Below are 18,553 nucleotides of genomic sequence, written 5' to 3'. Positions count from 1 at the left end.
CATTTCACGAATTCCATGTAGACCAAGACAAAACTAAGGAGTGGCTGAAAGCAATTTCTCGCGATATCTTTGTCCCTAACACTAATTCTGCTTCTTCTGTTGTTTGTGGCCTTCATTTCAGGAACTAACTTCGAAGTTTTTGCATTTTTGAGAAATAACTTATAGACTCTCACTGCAACTAATAAGCTGACGCAAAGCGGAGAACACCACGTTGAAATATAAGAAAAATTAATCAGATGAATTCTCATATTGTTGAGATTTACTTACAAATTAATTTTCAAATGTCAGTTTCACTGTAAAACAACTAGCATAAAGCGCTGTTATACCTGAAGCAGAAATGACAAGCACAAGGATGCCTAAAACATCTAAATTTGTATTATAGCTCCCTACAACCACGCTTGAATTAGCACTTTCATCTTAGTTTTGCTTTCTATTTTCGGGTATTTATTATCTATAAATTTTGTATCATTGAATAATCCATTAGGTGGAGTCATAATTTCCACATGACAGCAACACAACACATTTTTTCAAAGTTAATGTGCAATTTAACATTTATACACTGGCAAGTAGGAGCCATTACTGTTATGACAATAAGGCCAATGTATGAAGCTAAGTGTTACCTGTGCAATGAACAGTTTGCCAATTATTTACTCAAAATACTTTTCTCTCACAGAATTTCTATTGAAAATTCAAGTCCAAGCTATGAATGAAATGTAATCTGAGAGTGTGAAAATCCACATCCTGTTTCCAGTCATTCAACGGGGTCAGGAATGGATGAATGAAGTCTCCGACTAGCGGATAGGATAGGAAATGTGCCGTTTGCCGAATCATGTCGCACCTCTCTGGAGCAATGATAAATGACTGGTAAATGAAATGAAATATTAAAGGAGAGTGTTGCTGGAATTAAAAATGACAGGGAAAACCGGAGTGTCCGGAGAAAAATCTGTCCCGTCTCTGCTTTTTCCTGCATAAATCTCAGATGGAGCTACCGGAATTTGAATCACGGTATCCAGCGGTGAGAGGCCGGCGCGCTGCCACCTGAGTCACGGAGGCTACAATCTGAAACTATATATATTGAAATGGTGGGAAGTTCTGCTATGTATCTAAATGCTATGGATAATAAAAGTAATTACTATTATTCCTCACAGTTAGGGAACGTCAGTTGGACTACTCCTTCTCTCCGCAGTTTCATTTCACGGCGTTATTTTGGCAAATGCCTACGAAGGTAACCTTTAAGATTAATAATTTTAACAATATTAGTCAATGTAACATACTCCTTCATTTCTCTTAATTAAGATAATTCCGGAATCAAAGTCAATATCAGAATATCAGCCGGACTACACCACCTCTCCGCAGTTCCATTCATGACATTATTTTGGCAAATATCAATTAAAGTAATGTTCAGGAATAATCATTTTAACATTATTAACCCATGTAATATTCTCCATACCTCTAAATTACGATAAATCGGCAATCAAAATCAATGTCTTTTCCACAGAGGAGTGTGCATTTCTACAGCAAAAACTTAGGTCGCCAGTGCCATGTGTCGAGCTATGAAACTACTCCGATTACAGTGCGTGGACCGGATTATTAGTGCCGGTAAGGAGCTATCTACGGCGACGCATCAAGTCGGCCGTACCTGAAGTAATGCAGCAAGACCAACTACAATTACATCCAACGGCATTTAATGTCGTTGAACGTAGCTAACACATTGCCACTACGAATAATATCACAAAAGCGACTGAGAGCAATAGCGTCCTTAAATATGGCTTCGCTATTATCGTTGCCACAGCAACAGACCATTTTCGAGCATCGTTAGTCAACATTTTCTTGCCGGTGGCGCTATACGTCAGAGTCTAGATCTCGTGGGCCTTATTATAGTCGTTTCTTGGAATTTGGAAATTGATTGAACATCTCTCTCGATAAATTATTCCATTCCCTAACTCCCCTTCGTATAAATGAATATTTTTCCCTAATTTGTCCTCTTGAATTCCAACTTTATCTTCATATTGTGATATTTCTTTCTTTTAAAAACACTACCGGTACTCAAATTTATTTTTTCTACGAATATCTTTCCACGGTATCTCTCCACTGACAGCTCGGAACATGCCACTTATAGTCGAGCAGCTTGTCTCCTTTCTCCCAAGTCTTCCCAGTCCAAACTTTGCAACATTTTCGTTACGCTACTCCTTTGTCGGAAGTCACTCACCAGGTTTACTTAATTCGAGGTGCGGATAACATTTCAAAGGAATTCAGCTCGATTTGTTTTGGTAATTTTAGACTATAGTGTTACGAAATTATCACAATGTTTGTGCTGGGGAGACTTGGGAGAAAGGAGACGAACTGCTCTGCTAAGTGGTTGCATCGTAGCCAGATTCTTTTATTAATTTTCGCAATGACCTCATTATATTTTTAAAGAAAACCCTTTTGACACATAATGCCTTTCCTTAGTGGTATGTAGAAGCGAGGAACTTTGGCGATTCGTATGAGGATCAGTAGTTTCTGAAACAATTTCAGCGTTGATGTAGTTCGGGATTCGTTTGGTTTCATTTAATTATGTGGGTTGTTGCCTTTTTGACGAGGTTTTCTGATGAATTCCTTTTGTATACGGTATCTCAGTGTAATATTCCTCTGTATACTGAATCCAAATTTTTTGTATTATTATTAGTATTTCACAATGCTGTTCTCGACGAAACGGGTAGAATATTATCTCACAACAGACCAATGTTACTGTCATTAACATTTTTGAATGCTTATTATAGTTCGCCATCCGAGTTTCTCATATTTTTCCAGGATTTATTGATCAACATAAATATTCTCTGAGAAGTGTAAACAACGTGTTTTAACAGTATCGACCTTACACTGCAGCTAGATATCTGGAATGCAGATGCGTGTTATAGAAGAAACTATTCCTGGTTACTTTACAAGTTCCTGTTAGGCTGAACGTTTATGCAGTTGTGGATTTTTATTAAATGGTTCGTCTGTAACTTGTGAATTTGTGTGGAAATCTACTTTGAACATAATGGTACAGCTTGTTTAGTATTGGAATGTATCCTCACAGAGCTGTTATTTGATTTGTTTGAATTAAAGCAGACGTAATGGTGTTTATACTTTGCTTGGCATGAACTACTGTTGTTTTTACGGAATTAAGAATCAGCTGCTTGAGGAACCTTTGGTGTATTTCTTTTTTCCACCGGCTGTTGTTTTCGTAGTGCGTCTGGAATGTTATGGGTTACCTGTACCTTTGAGAACGTATCCAGGTGGGTTTGCCTTTATATCCGGTGACGTCAATCTGTCAACTCAGTCGGGACAGTGATTCATGTCGAAGACGGGATTTATTAGACTCTGTGCTTGATTGTGTGGACCCAGGTGTATGGGAAAGTTTATGCGCGTGACTCTAAATTAGATGTAAGCATTTTAATTCTCTTTTCCTGCCTGCCGGTGTCGGTATCTCTTCCCGTATTATGATTACTGGTTTTGAGTATGCTGCGTGTTTATCCTTTTCTGATTTCGCGTTAGTACTATTCCTGTTCTCTTTCTCTCTTTTCTTTTTTTCTATTTACTAGCGTTCATAGTCATGCAATGCAGTTAATCAATAACTCGGCGACTGCCTAGACATGCAGCACGAACCATATCCTGGCCATCCCGTCACTGAGCATAGAGGTTACCATCTCCTACAATGAGCTACATGAACATGGCTTTAGTACGTACACTTTTGATTTACTGGGAATGGAGTTGTAAATGTTGACATACGGGCCTTAGATACGTTTTGTAGAATTATTTTAGTTTGGTTTGCACATTTTCTTCTTGTATGATGAACTTGTGTGGGAGTGGTAAAACCATTTTGCATGATGCTTTTTCAGGTTTTATTACTTTAGAGACATGCATTTGTTGTAGGTGGTGCATTATTCAAGGTCTTTTCTTTTTCATGCTAGGGTGGTTGTAACTATGTAAGGCAAACGTTTGTTATAGAGTGTCACCAAAATTAGGTGTGTATCCGATGGTAGACCATTGTGGCTCATACTACAGTTGTTTTGTAAAACATTTTTAACATGCTGACCTTTTCATTCTGAATCGCCGACGTCAGTGGTGCCGTCGGTTAGTCGTTTATTCTCCGTTCCCGAGTTCGATCCCAGCTTAGGTCAGAAGCATTTGGGGCTTTTAAAACACAGTGACACCCTGCTGTTTGCTTGTTATTCATTAAATAACTTGTGTGGGATAAATCTGTCATCGTAGTGCCCCTTAAGACCTTTAACAGTCAAAAAGGAAATTAAGTGAAATAGATTTATTTCATTACAATTTTGAGACAGTGGTATGCAGATTAATCACTTATGACATAAATATTACAGTAAAACATGGACGGTGGCACAGTCATTCACCGGGAACTACTCATCTACCAGGGGTAAAAAGATCGAATGTACTGAAAGCATTATACTTGCATACCTTAATAAAGTGTAGGTGGTGTATTATTCAAGGTCGTTAGTTTTTCATTATAGGGTTGTTATAACTATGTAAGGCAAAAGTTTATTACCCGTCTGACAGTTTTATCTCCTACCTTGTAAATGGTGATTTATACAGCCACACATCCAGCTTACTGAAGTCTTAACTGCTTATATGCCTCGCTTCACCCAACAAATACCGCACACAGACCAGTCTTGACTTTTCCTTAAATTCCTGTGGATTAGCAAAGGGCCAAAACCAGATTTCACCATCTGGTTCCATGCTCAGCTATTCAGTTGAACTCTCTCCAACCATAACCCACCTGCAGACTCTCTTCCTGATCTCCTCAACATCCTCTTAGGTCTTAATCTCCTCTGTCCTTGCGGATTCCACTCTAGGGCTTGTCTGATGATGTCATCAGATCTTTATACAAACCAGTAGTGGTAAGTTAATATGCACGCACGCATGCACGCACGCACACCTAACATTGCCTCAAATGCCGAGTAGTTGTTGATTTACCAGAAATTTGACCATTTTCTATCACTGGAAAGAATCGGAATACTGTTGTTTAAGTTTTCAGAGGCATAGACATTGAAATTATGGAAAAGTTATTTCACCCTCAACAGATATTTTCACCTATTTTGTGGAATAGCTCTAAAAGAATTAATCCTTGACTTCCTTGAGAACTGATAAAATACAGTATTAAAGATAAGTGGAGTAACCTGTAGGCTTATCCGATTTCTGTGACCACCCCCTGTGGGTGGGGGAAGCAGATGAAGAATACACTCACAATATTCCCTGCCTGTCGTAAGAGGCAAAAAAAAAAAAAGGGGCAACCAAGGGATGATGGACCTAGAACCATGAGACTACTTGTGATTAGTACCATTATGCGAGGAACACCATGGGTTGACTTTACTTGCGATTAGTAGGCTACCACCATGTGAGGAGCACCATGGGTCTACATTACCTAGGAGCAGTACCGTTATGTGAGGAACACCACAGGTCTAGGAATTGCCTGTGGTTAGTACCATCATGTGTATGATGTGGAGGAGCTGGCAGTGGCTGCACAGACAAGTGTCTAGCGCGAGAACGTGCCGAGCGCTGCGCTCGAAAGTGTTGGCTAACATCCCCCTCCACCTAGCCCAGTAGGTTAGAACATGCTGTGGTGTACAGTTGCGTCAGAAAAAAATTGGTCGTATTACTTACGGAACGCCTGTTGTATACATTATCCTTATAGACTGTTATGCCTTTCAGCGTTCAGTCTGCAAGCCTCTGTGAATTTACTAAACATAGCCACAATCCTCGATTTGCAACTAGTATTGTGGCCTCTTAGTTCTAGTTGATATTAATACTATTTGTATTAATGTAAGAGCACCCTAAGTTGGCAAGTAGCCAACATTTTGCCATTCTTCCAGTAGGCTTTGTCAAAGTTTATTGATAGCAAAGAAGAAAAGCAGGAGTATTTGTACTCTAGAGCGGACTGCACAGTGAAAGTGCTGCCCTCTGGAATAGTGTGTGTTCTTCTTGTCCTTTTAGAGCTAGTTTACAGATGTTAGACAGGAGTAATCCCACATCTTTAAGTTATTTGGTTGTTTTTTGAATTTTTATGGCTTCTCTGATTTTTTTTTTTTTTTTTTTGGTGAAAGTGACAGCTGGAAGCTAGCAGCTGTTTCATGAAATAGGATGGGATGTCTGCGGTACAATGTGTGCTCGGTTATCGCTGATTCCGAGAGCTGTGTGTGTGTGTGTGTGTGTGTGCGCGCGCGCGCGCGCGTCCTGTGGCTTGTGGCTACAGACTGGCTCGTCTTTCCAATGTAGATCCGTCCTCAGCTGCATGGTATTCTGTGTACTACTTTCTCTTGAAGATGGAAGTTGTCCTTCACTGGTCAGATGAGATCAAGTACCTGTGGTCCTGAGCTGAATGTCGTGTTTGTTTAGTGTTTCTTTAAAATTATGGATATCCTTTCTGAGACATCCTTTATGTATAGTAAGAAGGCTTCGTTTCAGCCTTCTTCCATCGTGCATGAGACATGTTCCGACTTGGGTTTGATGGCTCAAAAATCTTGTGGTGACAGTGCTTGTTTCTCCGGAAAATACAGCACACTGTATGTAATTCTGTTTCTGTGGCCTTGTCTTTGCTGTGTTGACCAGGATCGTTATTATGGATCTCTTCTGTGCTGGGTAATAGTGCAAATCTGCATTTATATACTAGTTAGAGAGAGAGAGAGTGTGTGTGTGTGTGTGTGTGTGTGTGTGTGTGTGCGTGCGTGTGCGGGCTTCTTGTAGACAGTGTGACTATGTCCCATCTGGCCTACGGGTTGCTAGGACGTCCAGGAAAAGGATGGTTCCATTTTCTTCCAGATTGTGTGTGAAATTTATGCTGTTGAGGTGTAAGGCAAACTCCTAGAGCTTCTCAAGACATGCGGGCACATAACAAATGTGTAGTCGAAACACCTAAGCCAGCAATTACGGCTGTAGGAAGGTAAACAAAGCTGAAGTGTTCCACGAAGAGGTTGGCTACAATTGGTGAAAATAATGAGCCCATGACAACTCCCTCCGTCAGCTGGTAATGCTGTGCATAAAGAAAATGGCTGGTGATGAGTTAATGCCGGTATATCTTGGCAATACCTTCGTTCAAATTGTCGGTGATTATGTTCACGACTATCCAGTGATACTCTAGTGAAAAGGGATTCAGCATCAAAGCTGACTAATATGCCAATGTCATTCAGCTGTATTTGTACCTTTTTGACAATATGTATGAAATGTAATGAGTCGTTGACACAACTATCTGTTAATCCAGTGAGAAGTTGCAGCTGGTGAGCGAGATGTTTGACTAGTTGGTATGTGGGCGAACTGATAACACTGACAATCAGCTTCAGTGGAACGTTTACCTTTTGAATTTTCAGTAAATTAAACTGTCAATTTTGAGCCAACTTTCTCCCTGAACGTCATAGTGCCCATGACAATCATAACATTTTCTATCCTCAGCATGAAGAATGATGATATCGTCTTGTAGCTGTTTCAGTGCTGTGCGTTCTTCTCATGTGATGTTCTGCTAAAGTGGTTTGAAGTGTTTAATGATACAAGCTGACTACCTGAATTCCTTCCATGACATACGAGGGTAAGGCGTGAATTTCACCATATCCGTTTGGAGGAACTAATTTGTGGAATTGAGGGAGCCATTATTCATCTACCCTCGGACAGACAGCACTCTCCAAACCTATGTGCTGACCTAGGCACATAGATGTCACGTTCGTTGTGTGGCCACATGGCCTCAAGATGATCCAGGAGTTTGCTACACACCTCAACATTACAAGATATTAAAATCATTCCATATTGACGGTTTTCACTTCACAAAGGAAATTTAATACATCCTCCTGTTCAAAACATACATACATATTTCCATCTTTAGGCAGAGAAATATTGGTCATACATGTTTCAGCTCCTTTAAGCCATCTTCAGTGACAAAAAGTTATAATTTACATAATTGATGTAATGGTCAGGACGTTCGAGAGGGCAACTGTTCAGTAAATTTGATCCACATTGGCAGTTTCCACCATGAGTTACGATTTACCTGGCATTTGTTCTCTTCACACACATAGTTACCTCAGCTTTCTCGCTGACCTCTTGATAACTTGGGATTGTGACTCAACGGAAACAGACTGTTATTTTCAATTTTAACACAGTGTATTCGTCCTCATTTTTAATTTCAACATACTGCACATTTAGAGTAAGAGGTCCACAACCTCGCTATAATTATTTATTGTTTTAATTGTAACATGCCTCATTTGTTTTTCATTCTTTTCTTCATTGCGTTTTAACATATTCTTTTAGCATCAATTCTGTAAATTTTAACTTTTCGTCACTGAAGATGGCTCAGAGGAGCTGAGATGTATGATCAATATTATTCCATCTAAAGATGGAGATATGTATGTACTGAACAGGAGGAATTAAAACACCTCTGCAGCATAGAAAACGGCATACGTTTCACACACAAACTGGAAAAAAAATGGAAAAATCCCTTTCCTGGGCATCCTAGTGACCCATAGGCCAGTTTGGATGTTAAGCCACACTGTCTACAGGAAGTCCACACACAAAAACTGCTACATGCAGATTCGCACCATCACCCAACATGGGACTTAAGTGTAAAAAAATTACAATTGGCAGAAAAATTAAAGCAAAGTTCAAGTGTCGTTTTCTTCCTGATTCATTACCTAAGTCACCAAAAACCATGTTTTTCCTTCCTTTCTTAGCAGCTTCTGTACGAATACTGGTAACTCTGGAAGCTTGTCTCTTCTCCTTCTCCAAAGAACGGAAAATGATTCACCTGCATTTTGTTATTTCACAAATCAACCTTTTCTGAGTCGAAGTTATGGGGATTGCAATTTCTGTCAAGTCATGATTGTTAGGTATAGGTGCAGGACTTACATGGCTTGAAGTTGATGCGATACTTTCCTGATGAGAACAATCTCATTCCGATAACATTTCATGACCTTTTGTCCCCGATTTCTTCAATAGAGACTCCTGTTCGGTAAGAGCTCGTCCCTATCTCTTTCCTATCAAAAGTTCAGCAATTCGTTAATTAGCTAAGGCTGATTTATGTTTACACGTATTGTTTATTCCCTTGAATACAAGCTATCAATTATTACAACACACTGTCTTTCAATAATAACAGTATCTTGATACGCAACTACCAGATGTTACTTGCGCGAGTACTTCACAAAAAACAGACTGGCTACCACCACAGAACCGACAAAAAAGATTCAACATACAAGAATAGCAAAACTTATAGTTGTCAGCACTATTGTAGTACCATCAGGAATACCAATACAAGCATAAAATGTTGTTCAATGACAGTCTAGTACTGAAATTAGTCCATAACAGGTTTTATAAATTCATTCAGAAATATGGTAGATCGTACAGCTTGAGTCTGTATAAATATATCAGGAGAAGGGAGGTGGGGGGGCTTTTCGCCCATCCAATGGATACGTAATTGCAAAGAACGGGCATATTTGATTGAATGGAAACATGACTGACATTATGTAACAAAGCAGTTCAGCAGATGCCACGCCCATTTCTGCTGTGTGCAGACTGGCAAACAAAGCATTATTAAAGTGATAAATTGTTTGAATTCAATGAAATAACTTTGTGACAAGAAAGAAGAAACTCAATCCTTTTAATTTGTTACAAAAAAAAATTGCCAAAATATCAATTTTTATCTCCGGAGTGTCGCCTTAACTTGGAAATATTGTTTAATCATATTAACTGGCGATGGTTTTTGTCACGATTGTCTTAAGATGTAAAACCGCATGGGCAGCGGTCCATATAGACAAGGAAAATTGTGAAGATGACTATAAAGAATGAAGAAAAACTCGTAAAGGAATGATCGCTTGATGAATAAGACAAGAGGAAGTCATTAAAGAAGTCACAACTCCCTTTATATTAGATGCCCCAATATCACAGAATTTGAAGAAAACTAAATGTGGAGGCCTACCATACCAAAAGCTCATAAAACTGATCAACAATAACATTACACTGACTACTGTTGTGATGTGATTTGTCTCTTTTGCTACTCCTCATCTCCCATAGATGGCATTACTGCTACGTTCCGAGTAGAACAGCGTGCCTGAATATTGGCAGAAAGTAGCTGGGGAGTTAGATAACTTTGCACTTGCTATATGATATCCCGTCAACGAGGGGCACTACAAGTGGTGTTTCCATAGAACAGGTGAGAAAGGAAATCAGAGGAATTTGGAAAGGGAATCACAATCCAAGGAGAGGAAATCCAAACCCTGACATTTGCCGATATTGTTATTTTATCTGAGACTGCTGAATGTTATGGACAGAGTCATTAAACGTAATGAAATGCAGTTGAACAAAGTCAGATGATGCAGAAAATATTAAATTAGGAAATTAAGTCTTAAAGCGAGGTAGATGAATATTCTTACTTGGGTAGTAAAATAACTAATGATGACAGAAGTAAGGAGGACATGAAATACAGACTAGCCAAAACAACAAAGGCCTTTCTTAAGAAAAAAGATGTACTCGCTTCGAACACTGATATAGAAATTAGAAAGATGTTTTTGAAGACTTTTGTATGGACCGTGGCATTGTATGGAAGTAAGTAAACTCATGTCCTCATTCCAAGGTGGTGCAGCTCTTTTTTCAGGCACACCCCCAATGGAGGTGAGCAGCATGTATCATTTCAACCACATATCAGCCCTCCTGGCATTCTTAAACCTCTGGCAGTACCGGGAATCAATCCCAGGCCGCCGAAGACGTCGGCTAATAACGCTACGGAGGCGGACTGTATGGAGGAAATGAAATGTACAATAACTAGCTCGGAAAGAGAACAGAAGCTTTTAAAATGTGGTATTACAGAAGAATGCTGAAGGTGATACATGGATCCAATCACGAATAAAGAGATACTGAACTGAATTGGTGAGAGGAGATTGATTTGGCTAAATTTGACTAGACAGAGAGATAGAATGGTAGGACACATCTTAAGACAGGACTTGTTCAATTAGTTTTTGAGGGAAGTGTAGGCGGTAAGAACTATAGGGATAGACCAATGTATTAATATGACAAGCAGATTACAGCAGACAAAGGCTGCAGTAGTTACGTAGAAATGAAAAGATTACCACAGGATAGGGTGGCATGGAGTACTGTATCAAACCAGTCAGTGGACTGATGACTCAACAACAATTTGGGAATTTATTTTACCTAAAGCATATAATTTTGCTAGAAGCAATATTTTTAAATTACCATGAAGGAACAGACTGAACAGCGATGTCGGGGGAACATCATGTGAAACAGGTGTAACAGACCTAGTGAAAGTCAGACTTCCACCAGGAATGGGAAAGGCTGAATGAAATCATAAGAACGTGTTCTCTAATTTTTATTGACTAGATGTCCTTCAAACAGCAGCTACAATATAGGAAACTAGATACATAGTTTGGTTGTAAGGACACTTCAGCATATACTAAATCTCTTAGACGTGAAAAGAGATCAAAGACCTACCTATTCTTCAAGATGTGAGAGAGAAAAGAGGACAGTACTTGTGAACCATTTACTGTGCTTCAATGGCTTATCAATCAACTACTGAATTCCTGCGGCATAGTTCGTAAAAAAACTTTCTGACCTCGACCTTCATGTCCCAGTAATTAAACAAGTGGAGGCTTGTGGTTTTGTAATACCGAGTTACTGACAATCACAAAACAAATGCAAACATGACGAGACAACTGCCCAAATTATAATTATGCTATTGGCTTTACATCCCACTAAACACTTTTACAATATTTTTCGGAGATGCCAGGTACCAGAATTTTGTTCAGCAACAGCCACAAATATTTCATCCAGAAGACCAAAGTGAACCTTTATTTCTAGCTTTCAACCAGTGCCACATACTGAAGAACATTAGAAAATTTCTTCCATAAAAGTAAATGCTGGATGGACATGAGGAAATAACAGGAAGGCATCTATAAAACTTGTATGAACTGCAATCAAAGGATATAATTGAGCATGTTCCTTTCTGAACAAGGAAACACACTGCACATACGAACTTCGAGAAGATGAATGTAAACAAGAGGAAAAGAAGTATTCTCTACAGAGGTCACCTGTACTCTGGAATATTTGAAGCAAAATTCTTTCCATTTGAAAGTACAAGCTTTCAAGAAATGCAGTGCAACTGTTACCTTTTTTAAATTTATAAAGAAATGGTTTGATGTTCATGATATTAATAGCAGTAATGCATGTCACCATAAGGAGCAAATGCACTTTTCAACATAAGAGACTGTTGGTTGGAAAATGAATTTCCAGTGCACCTGGCAGAAATTAAGAAATGCAGCAAAGAAAAGGCTACTGGGTTTCTGAGTAAAAAATCATATGATGATGATGGTTGTTTAAAGGGGCCTAACATCTAGGTCATCGACCCCTAATGGTACGAAATGAGACGAAATGTAATGACAAATTAAAAGTCCAAATCCTCCATTGACCAGAATTCAAAATGTGAGGTTGAAGAATGAATGGATGGATATGAATTTAAAACAATCAGTGGATTCGACCCGCAGTGCCTCACATTAACAAAAACTGACGTAAAACAATAGTATTACTGTCCAAGGGACTGCTTCTAAAGCACAATACTGAATCGATGATGCTTGCAGTCTAACGGGGTACAAAATAAAGTCATCGGCCCCTCATAATGGTACTTATTGTTAGGAAAGTAGAACCATGGTATTTGTTATGGTGCGGTACTAATCAAAAGTAGCATAGACTAGCGGTATTCCACACATTATGGTACTACTCAGGTAATGAAATTCGGACATGTAATACAGACCTATGGTGTTTCGCACATTGCAGCGCCATTTACAGGCAACGCAAACCTATGGTGTTCATCACATAAAAGTGTACTAACCACAGGGAGTCTCACTATCCCATTGTGTTCCTCATATAGTGGGTACAAATCATAGGCAAGCCAGAACCATGGTGTCGTTCACCCATGGTGTCGCTCATATAGTGGTACTTATCACAGGTACTGTAAAAGCCGACAGTGCACTCTAAAATGGGGGGCTGACCACAAGGTGCTCCTGCATGCTACTAATCACAAACCTATTTGGCACCTAACATAGTGGTATTACACGCAAGTAAAAGTGGCCCATGGTGTTCCCCACATGGTTTCATGGTTCTAATACAATCATCTCTTGGTCGCCCCTTTTAGTCGCCTCTTACGACAGGCAGGGGGATACCGTGGGTGTATTCTTCATCTGCGTCCCCCACCCACAGAGGGTTGTGTGTGTTTGTTCCGTGAGAGGTATTTTATTTCCCTCAAGTCCACCGGCAAGCCGGTTAGGATTCCCCTATCCGCCATCTGGGAGTATCACCTCTCCCCCTGCTACGCCAGCGTAGTAGGTTCATGGAAAGAATCACATGAAGCTATACTTTTGACTACTTCATCGACCATTAAATGTATCAAGTATATTCTGTCCTCTGAATTTAATTTTTATTTCATTATCCCACACACAGAGAACTAAAGGACAAATGGAAAGAAAGATCACAACAGACAAGAATGTGCAAAGAACAGATGTTTTACAGATTACTATAGCAAGCTCGGTGATGAATATCTTAAACAACCTTAAGGAACCTCCTTGGAAGTTCAATTATCCAAAATATTTTCCCACACTATGTTCTCTTACTATAATTTGCATGCACTCACCGTTTATCTAAATTTCAGGTTGTGGATTTGTTACTTTGGAACAAGCACCAATGCCGTACATTGGAAGTTTCATAGTACAAGTGCAGAAGGATACTCAGTGTAAACTGTGCTATCGGCTGATCGGCAAGATGCCAGGCCGAGTGGCTCAGATGGTTGAGGCGCTGGCCTCCTCACCCCAACCATGTCAGTCTCATGTCTGTACATTTACTGGCATGTGAGACAAAATTCCAACACCTCAGCATCTCCAAAAATTGTCAAAAGTAGTCAGTGGGAGATATAAACTGTATTATTATTATTATTATTATTATTATTATTATTATTATTATTATTATTATTATTATTATTCAACAAGAGTAAAATTAGTTCCCAGTGACATTTAATTTACATCAGTGACGATTCAGATAAGCTGTGTTATCCAACTGAAGAATTAGAGTGGATAAGGACCAAAATTTTCCAATCCGTGTGCCAAGTTGCAAAGGTTGAGTCTAGGATGCTAAAGGGTTTATTGTGTCACCTATTCAATACATACAGATATATATTTTTAAACATTTAGGAATTTATTATTAATTCCATGACATGTTTCGCCCTTCATTGAGAGCATCATCAGTCAAATTACCTCCTCAAGGCAAAAATCAGGTACCAGATTAGTAATTAAATTGTAAACATTAAAATACATTACAATGGGAAAAAATTAAGCAATCAAGAAAAACTTGTTCACTGGTTATACAGTTATACAATTAAGTTTATAGACATAGTAGTCGGCACTAATGCGTAAAATCACTGGGTATTTTAGCAGAGTCCAGCAGTGGTGTTCCGAAGAATAATTGACACACTCATTAGAAAATCATAGGAAATTATAAAGTTTATACAAATATTTACATTGAAACAGTCAGGGGAGAAAGGGTATAAAGTATCTGGCGTCAATGTTCGTAACATTAATTACTGCCATTGGTTGAACGATTACAGGTTGACAGGGTAACTATACAGTAAATTTACAATATCCAATTGAACAGTTGAGAAATTATAGCTTATACAGTTGAACCTTACTTATACATATATCAAGGGGAAGGGAAAAAACTACTTGTAACTGAGAATTACTTAGAAATCAGACTTACGCAATGCTTCACATATTTACCGTAAAACCAATGTAATAGACGTACATGTGTAAATCCTTGCAAATACTAAATACATTAAGACAGAAAATATTATTTGAACTTGGTCCAGCCTTAAAGAAATCAGATAGTTTGGCTTGTTTCACTTTTCTTGCATTAAGGCCATAAATCTCCTTTAGCAAACTTAGTAATGAATTCAAAGCATTTTCAGTACGACTTTTCGCACTGATGTAACGCCTACACGCTTCGATTGCACTTAACACTTCACTCAGTTCAGGTGTCAAGATTCAAGTCGTTATCACCATCTCCAATGTCACTATCGCTTGTAGCTGGTCCATCACCATCACTGCCGCGTTGTTGGCATAGATCAGCAATAATCTCTTCATCCGGTAGTTCTCCACAAAAGAATAGAATTCTACACCCTCCGGTAGCGTTAGCTCATTGCCAGACAAAACTTTGTCCCCATAATCATCATTAGAGGCAGCCTCTTCTAGTAAGACACCAGGTTTGCGGAAACAGTTGCTGATTGTGGAGGATGACACCTGCTTCTAGGCAGCCGAAACAAAATCCATGGCTTGTAGCAAATTAATAGAGAGAGGTTCATTTCCTGCATCACTCAGTGTTATTAAATGTTGAACCAGCAATTTTCTATAATGCACTTTGAAATTTGCAATGATGCTCAAATCGAGCTGTTGTAGAGTACTGGTACTGTACGAGGGAAAAATTCCACTCGGACATTATCCAGAAGGATTTGAGGTGGATGAGCTGCACATCGATCCATAAGAAGGATCTTCTGTTTCTTTTTCATTTTAATGTCCAGTTTTTTCAACCACTGTTCCATTGGATTCGTATTCCGTAGGTTTTGTTTTCGCATCCTTAAAACGCCTCGGATTCTTCGATTTTCCTATTACAAGTGGAGGAAGTTTGTCAGATCCTTCTGCATTGGTGGCGAGAAGTACAGTTACACAAATTTCACTTTTCTTCCCTCCATGGCATGTCACCTTTTTCAGCTAATGTTTTATTTTGAAGGAGATTGTAGAATAGGCCGGTTTCATCACAGTTGTAGGTGTCTGGAGGCTGATAATCGCTTACGATACCCAGCAGAACCTCTTCTTTCCAGTGTTGCACTGTGACGTCGTCCACAGATTTTGAGTCACCGCAAATTGTTCTCCCTGTGATTCTATGACGATCTTTAAATCCTTGCAACCATCTTAAAGAAGCCTTTAAAACATCAGTGATACTCGTCATTTTAGCTAAATCTATCGCCTTTGCTTTCAGCATGTCTCCACTAATTGGTAGTGCTGCAGCCCGATTTTGCTGGAACCATGTGAAAAGTGCTTTCTCCAAATCTACGTACCTTCCTTCTTGCTGACGGCTGCGCTTTGCTGATTTTGAACCCAGTTTTAATCCAAAACAGTGTTTCTTTTACTGATGACTGTACATAACGTTGTATAAGCAATCCCTAAGACTGAAGCAATTTCAGTTTTTGTTTTGTGTGGATTAGCGTCCACTTCTCGTATAACTTTTCCTTTTTCTGTTCTCCATGGCTAATCAAAAGCAACTGAATGACAAACTACTGTTCAACAGTAAACTCCAGATACCGGCATCGTAGACCTTTTACTTCTCCGTTGTTCCCACGAAAGACATTCTCATATTCAAACAAATTTACTGTATTTTCATTTGTTTCTGCACCAAAACCGCCCACTTTGCTTATAATGTATCTTAATCTTTGGCGGCGTGTCAAAAACGACGAAGGTAGTGGAGGAGCGAAGGGGACTCGCCTTTGTTAAGCCGCCAGTAAGTAAGGGTCAACAATGTCACTCGGCGAAACTCTTTGTGTTGTGTTTCAGCACCGAAACCCGATCGCTCTACTTCCGCCTACGCCGACAAATAGGAAACTTCGTAAGTACAGTAGTTTCTTTTTAAGAAGTACATTCTCATTGCCATAACTCAAAAAACAGTTATATTTCTCTGACACTTAATACGTATAACAGCGAATTACGTATAAATAAGGTTTAATTAACACACTTTTAAATTATATTTTGCCGGGACCTAAAGGAAATTATGTACAAATACGAATTGTGTAGAACAGAGTTACATATAAAACAGGCCAACTGTATACATATTTACAAGAGAGCAGGTTGGTGAGAAAGGATATAAAGATGTCTTAGCATCAAGTGCATCCCGTTGTTTTAGTCGTTGAATGACGATTGCAGTATTAACACATCAGTAATATCGAGAGCGGTCCAACCCTAGTTTATAATCACAGGGGGCAGGGAAAAATATTCCATAGTTTTTTTAATTTTTAGAATGTCAAATGAGGTCAACTATTCAAATGATGTCAACTGTTCAATTGGATATTGTAAATTTACTGTATAGTTACCCTGTTCAACCTGTAATCGTTCAACCAACGGCAGTAATTAATGTTACGAACATTGACGCCAGATACTTTATACCCTTTCTCCCCTGACTGTTTCAATGTAAATATTTGTATAAACTTTATAATTTCCTATGATTTTCTAATGAGTGCATCAGTTATTCTTCGGAACACCACTGCTGGATTCTGCTAAAATACCCAGTGGTTTTACGCATTAGTGCCGACTACAATGTCTATAAACTTATATTGTATAACTGTATCACCAGTGAACAAGTTTTTCTTGATTGCTTAATTTTTCCCCATTGTAACGTTTTTTGATGTTTACAATTTATTTATTAATGTGGTACCTGATTTTTGCCTTGAGGAGGTAATTTGACTGATGATGCCCTCAATGAAGGGCGAAACATGTCATGGAATTAATAAATTCCTAAATGTTTAAAAATTTATATGTATTGAATAGGCGACACAATAAACCCTTAGCATCCTACATTCAGTATCTTCAATACAGATAACAATGATTTTTATTACTTGCAAGGTCAGAGTGCATGAAACTTTGACTGACGTTCTGCCTGTACTAACAAAATCTTCTCTACTGTACTAATGTACAGCTCATCTTCCGACAGTAGTCATAACGGGCAGTTAAGCAAGCTGGTTTGTAAAATAGCAATTCCTATCTTTCTTGAAAAAACTGCTTGTGAAAACAGTAGAGCAGTTTGAAAATGTTAAGTACCTAAATGGAAAACATTTTAAGTTGAAAGATATTGTGATAGTACATATATCACACCCTCGCACTGTATTTAGAAGTGAGAGATGTTATTGCCAGTATTCGATTTATCATCATCATCGGTATTTTAGTTGTATATTTTGTCATTAATATTTTTAAGCTGGGAGGTCTCCGTATGTGGTATGAGTAATTTGTTTTGTACAAACTGATGGGAAAATCATTGCTATCATAACTCAGGTAATTCGTATGACTCGTGTATATCTCAAAGTCTGATGTGGTGGACTTGTTATTGTAGTCAAAAAGTTCCGATGATACATGTGAAACACCCTGGAGTCCGTTGATGGTGTTATTGTCTTGGGGCCAGGAAGAGATTAGGGCGTGTTAGCCGGAGAGTCAGGACGTGTGTTTCTGTCAAGCCCGTTTTGAGTTCATGTAACACGACACAATGGATCGTTCTGTAGAGCAACAGTACGCTATCAAATTTTGCGTTAAACTTGGGAAGTCTGCCACCGAAATGTTTCCATTACTTCAGCAGGCCTTTGGGACTGATTGCTTGTCCAAATCACAAGTTTTCCGATGGCACAAGTCGTTCATGGAGGGCCGAGAGGAGATCACCGACGAACCTCGCAGTGGACGGCCATCAACCTCACAAGTCGTCAAAAATGTGACGCGTGTGCGCGATTGTTTGA

The 18,553-nt window shown here is 39.0% G+C and overlaps 1 protein-coding gene across 9 annotated transcripts in view; it reads left to right on the top strand.

Annotated features, from left to right (window-relative positions):
• Positions 1 to 2,836: 2,836 nt before the first annotated feature.
• The window catches only part of sw (short wing), a 207,023-nt gene continuing 191,306 nt past the window's right edge, over positions 2,837 to 18,553 (top strand). For 5 of the 9 annotated variants that reach the window (XM_067137244.2, XM_067137243.2, XM_067137239.2 and 2 more), the window contains exons 1-2: positions 3,274 to 3,408; positions 3,567 to 3,703. In XM_067137244.2, coding sequence (XP_066993345.1) covers positions 3,680 to 3,703 — 24 coding nt within the window. In that variant the 5' untranslated portion in view covers positions 3,274 to 3,408; positions 3,567 to 3,679. The other 4 variants (XM_067137238.2, XM_067137237.2, XM_067137242.2 and 1 more) reach the window with 4 other exon arrangements.

This window comes from Anabrus simplex, chromosome 1 (assembly GCF_040414725.1).
Source record: "Anabrus simplex isolate iqAnaSimp1 chromosome 1, ASM4041472v1, whole genome shotgun sequence".
Classification (NCBI taxonomy): Eukaryota; Metazoa; Arthropoda; class Insecta; order Orthoptera; family Tettigoniidae; genus Anabrus; species Anabrus simplex.
This window is presented reverse-complemented; position numbering and strand designations above follow the sequence as displayed.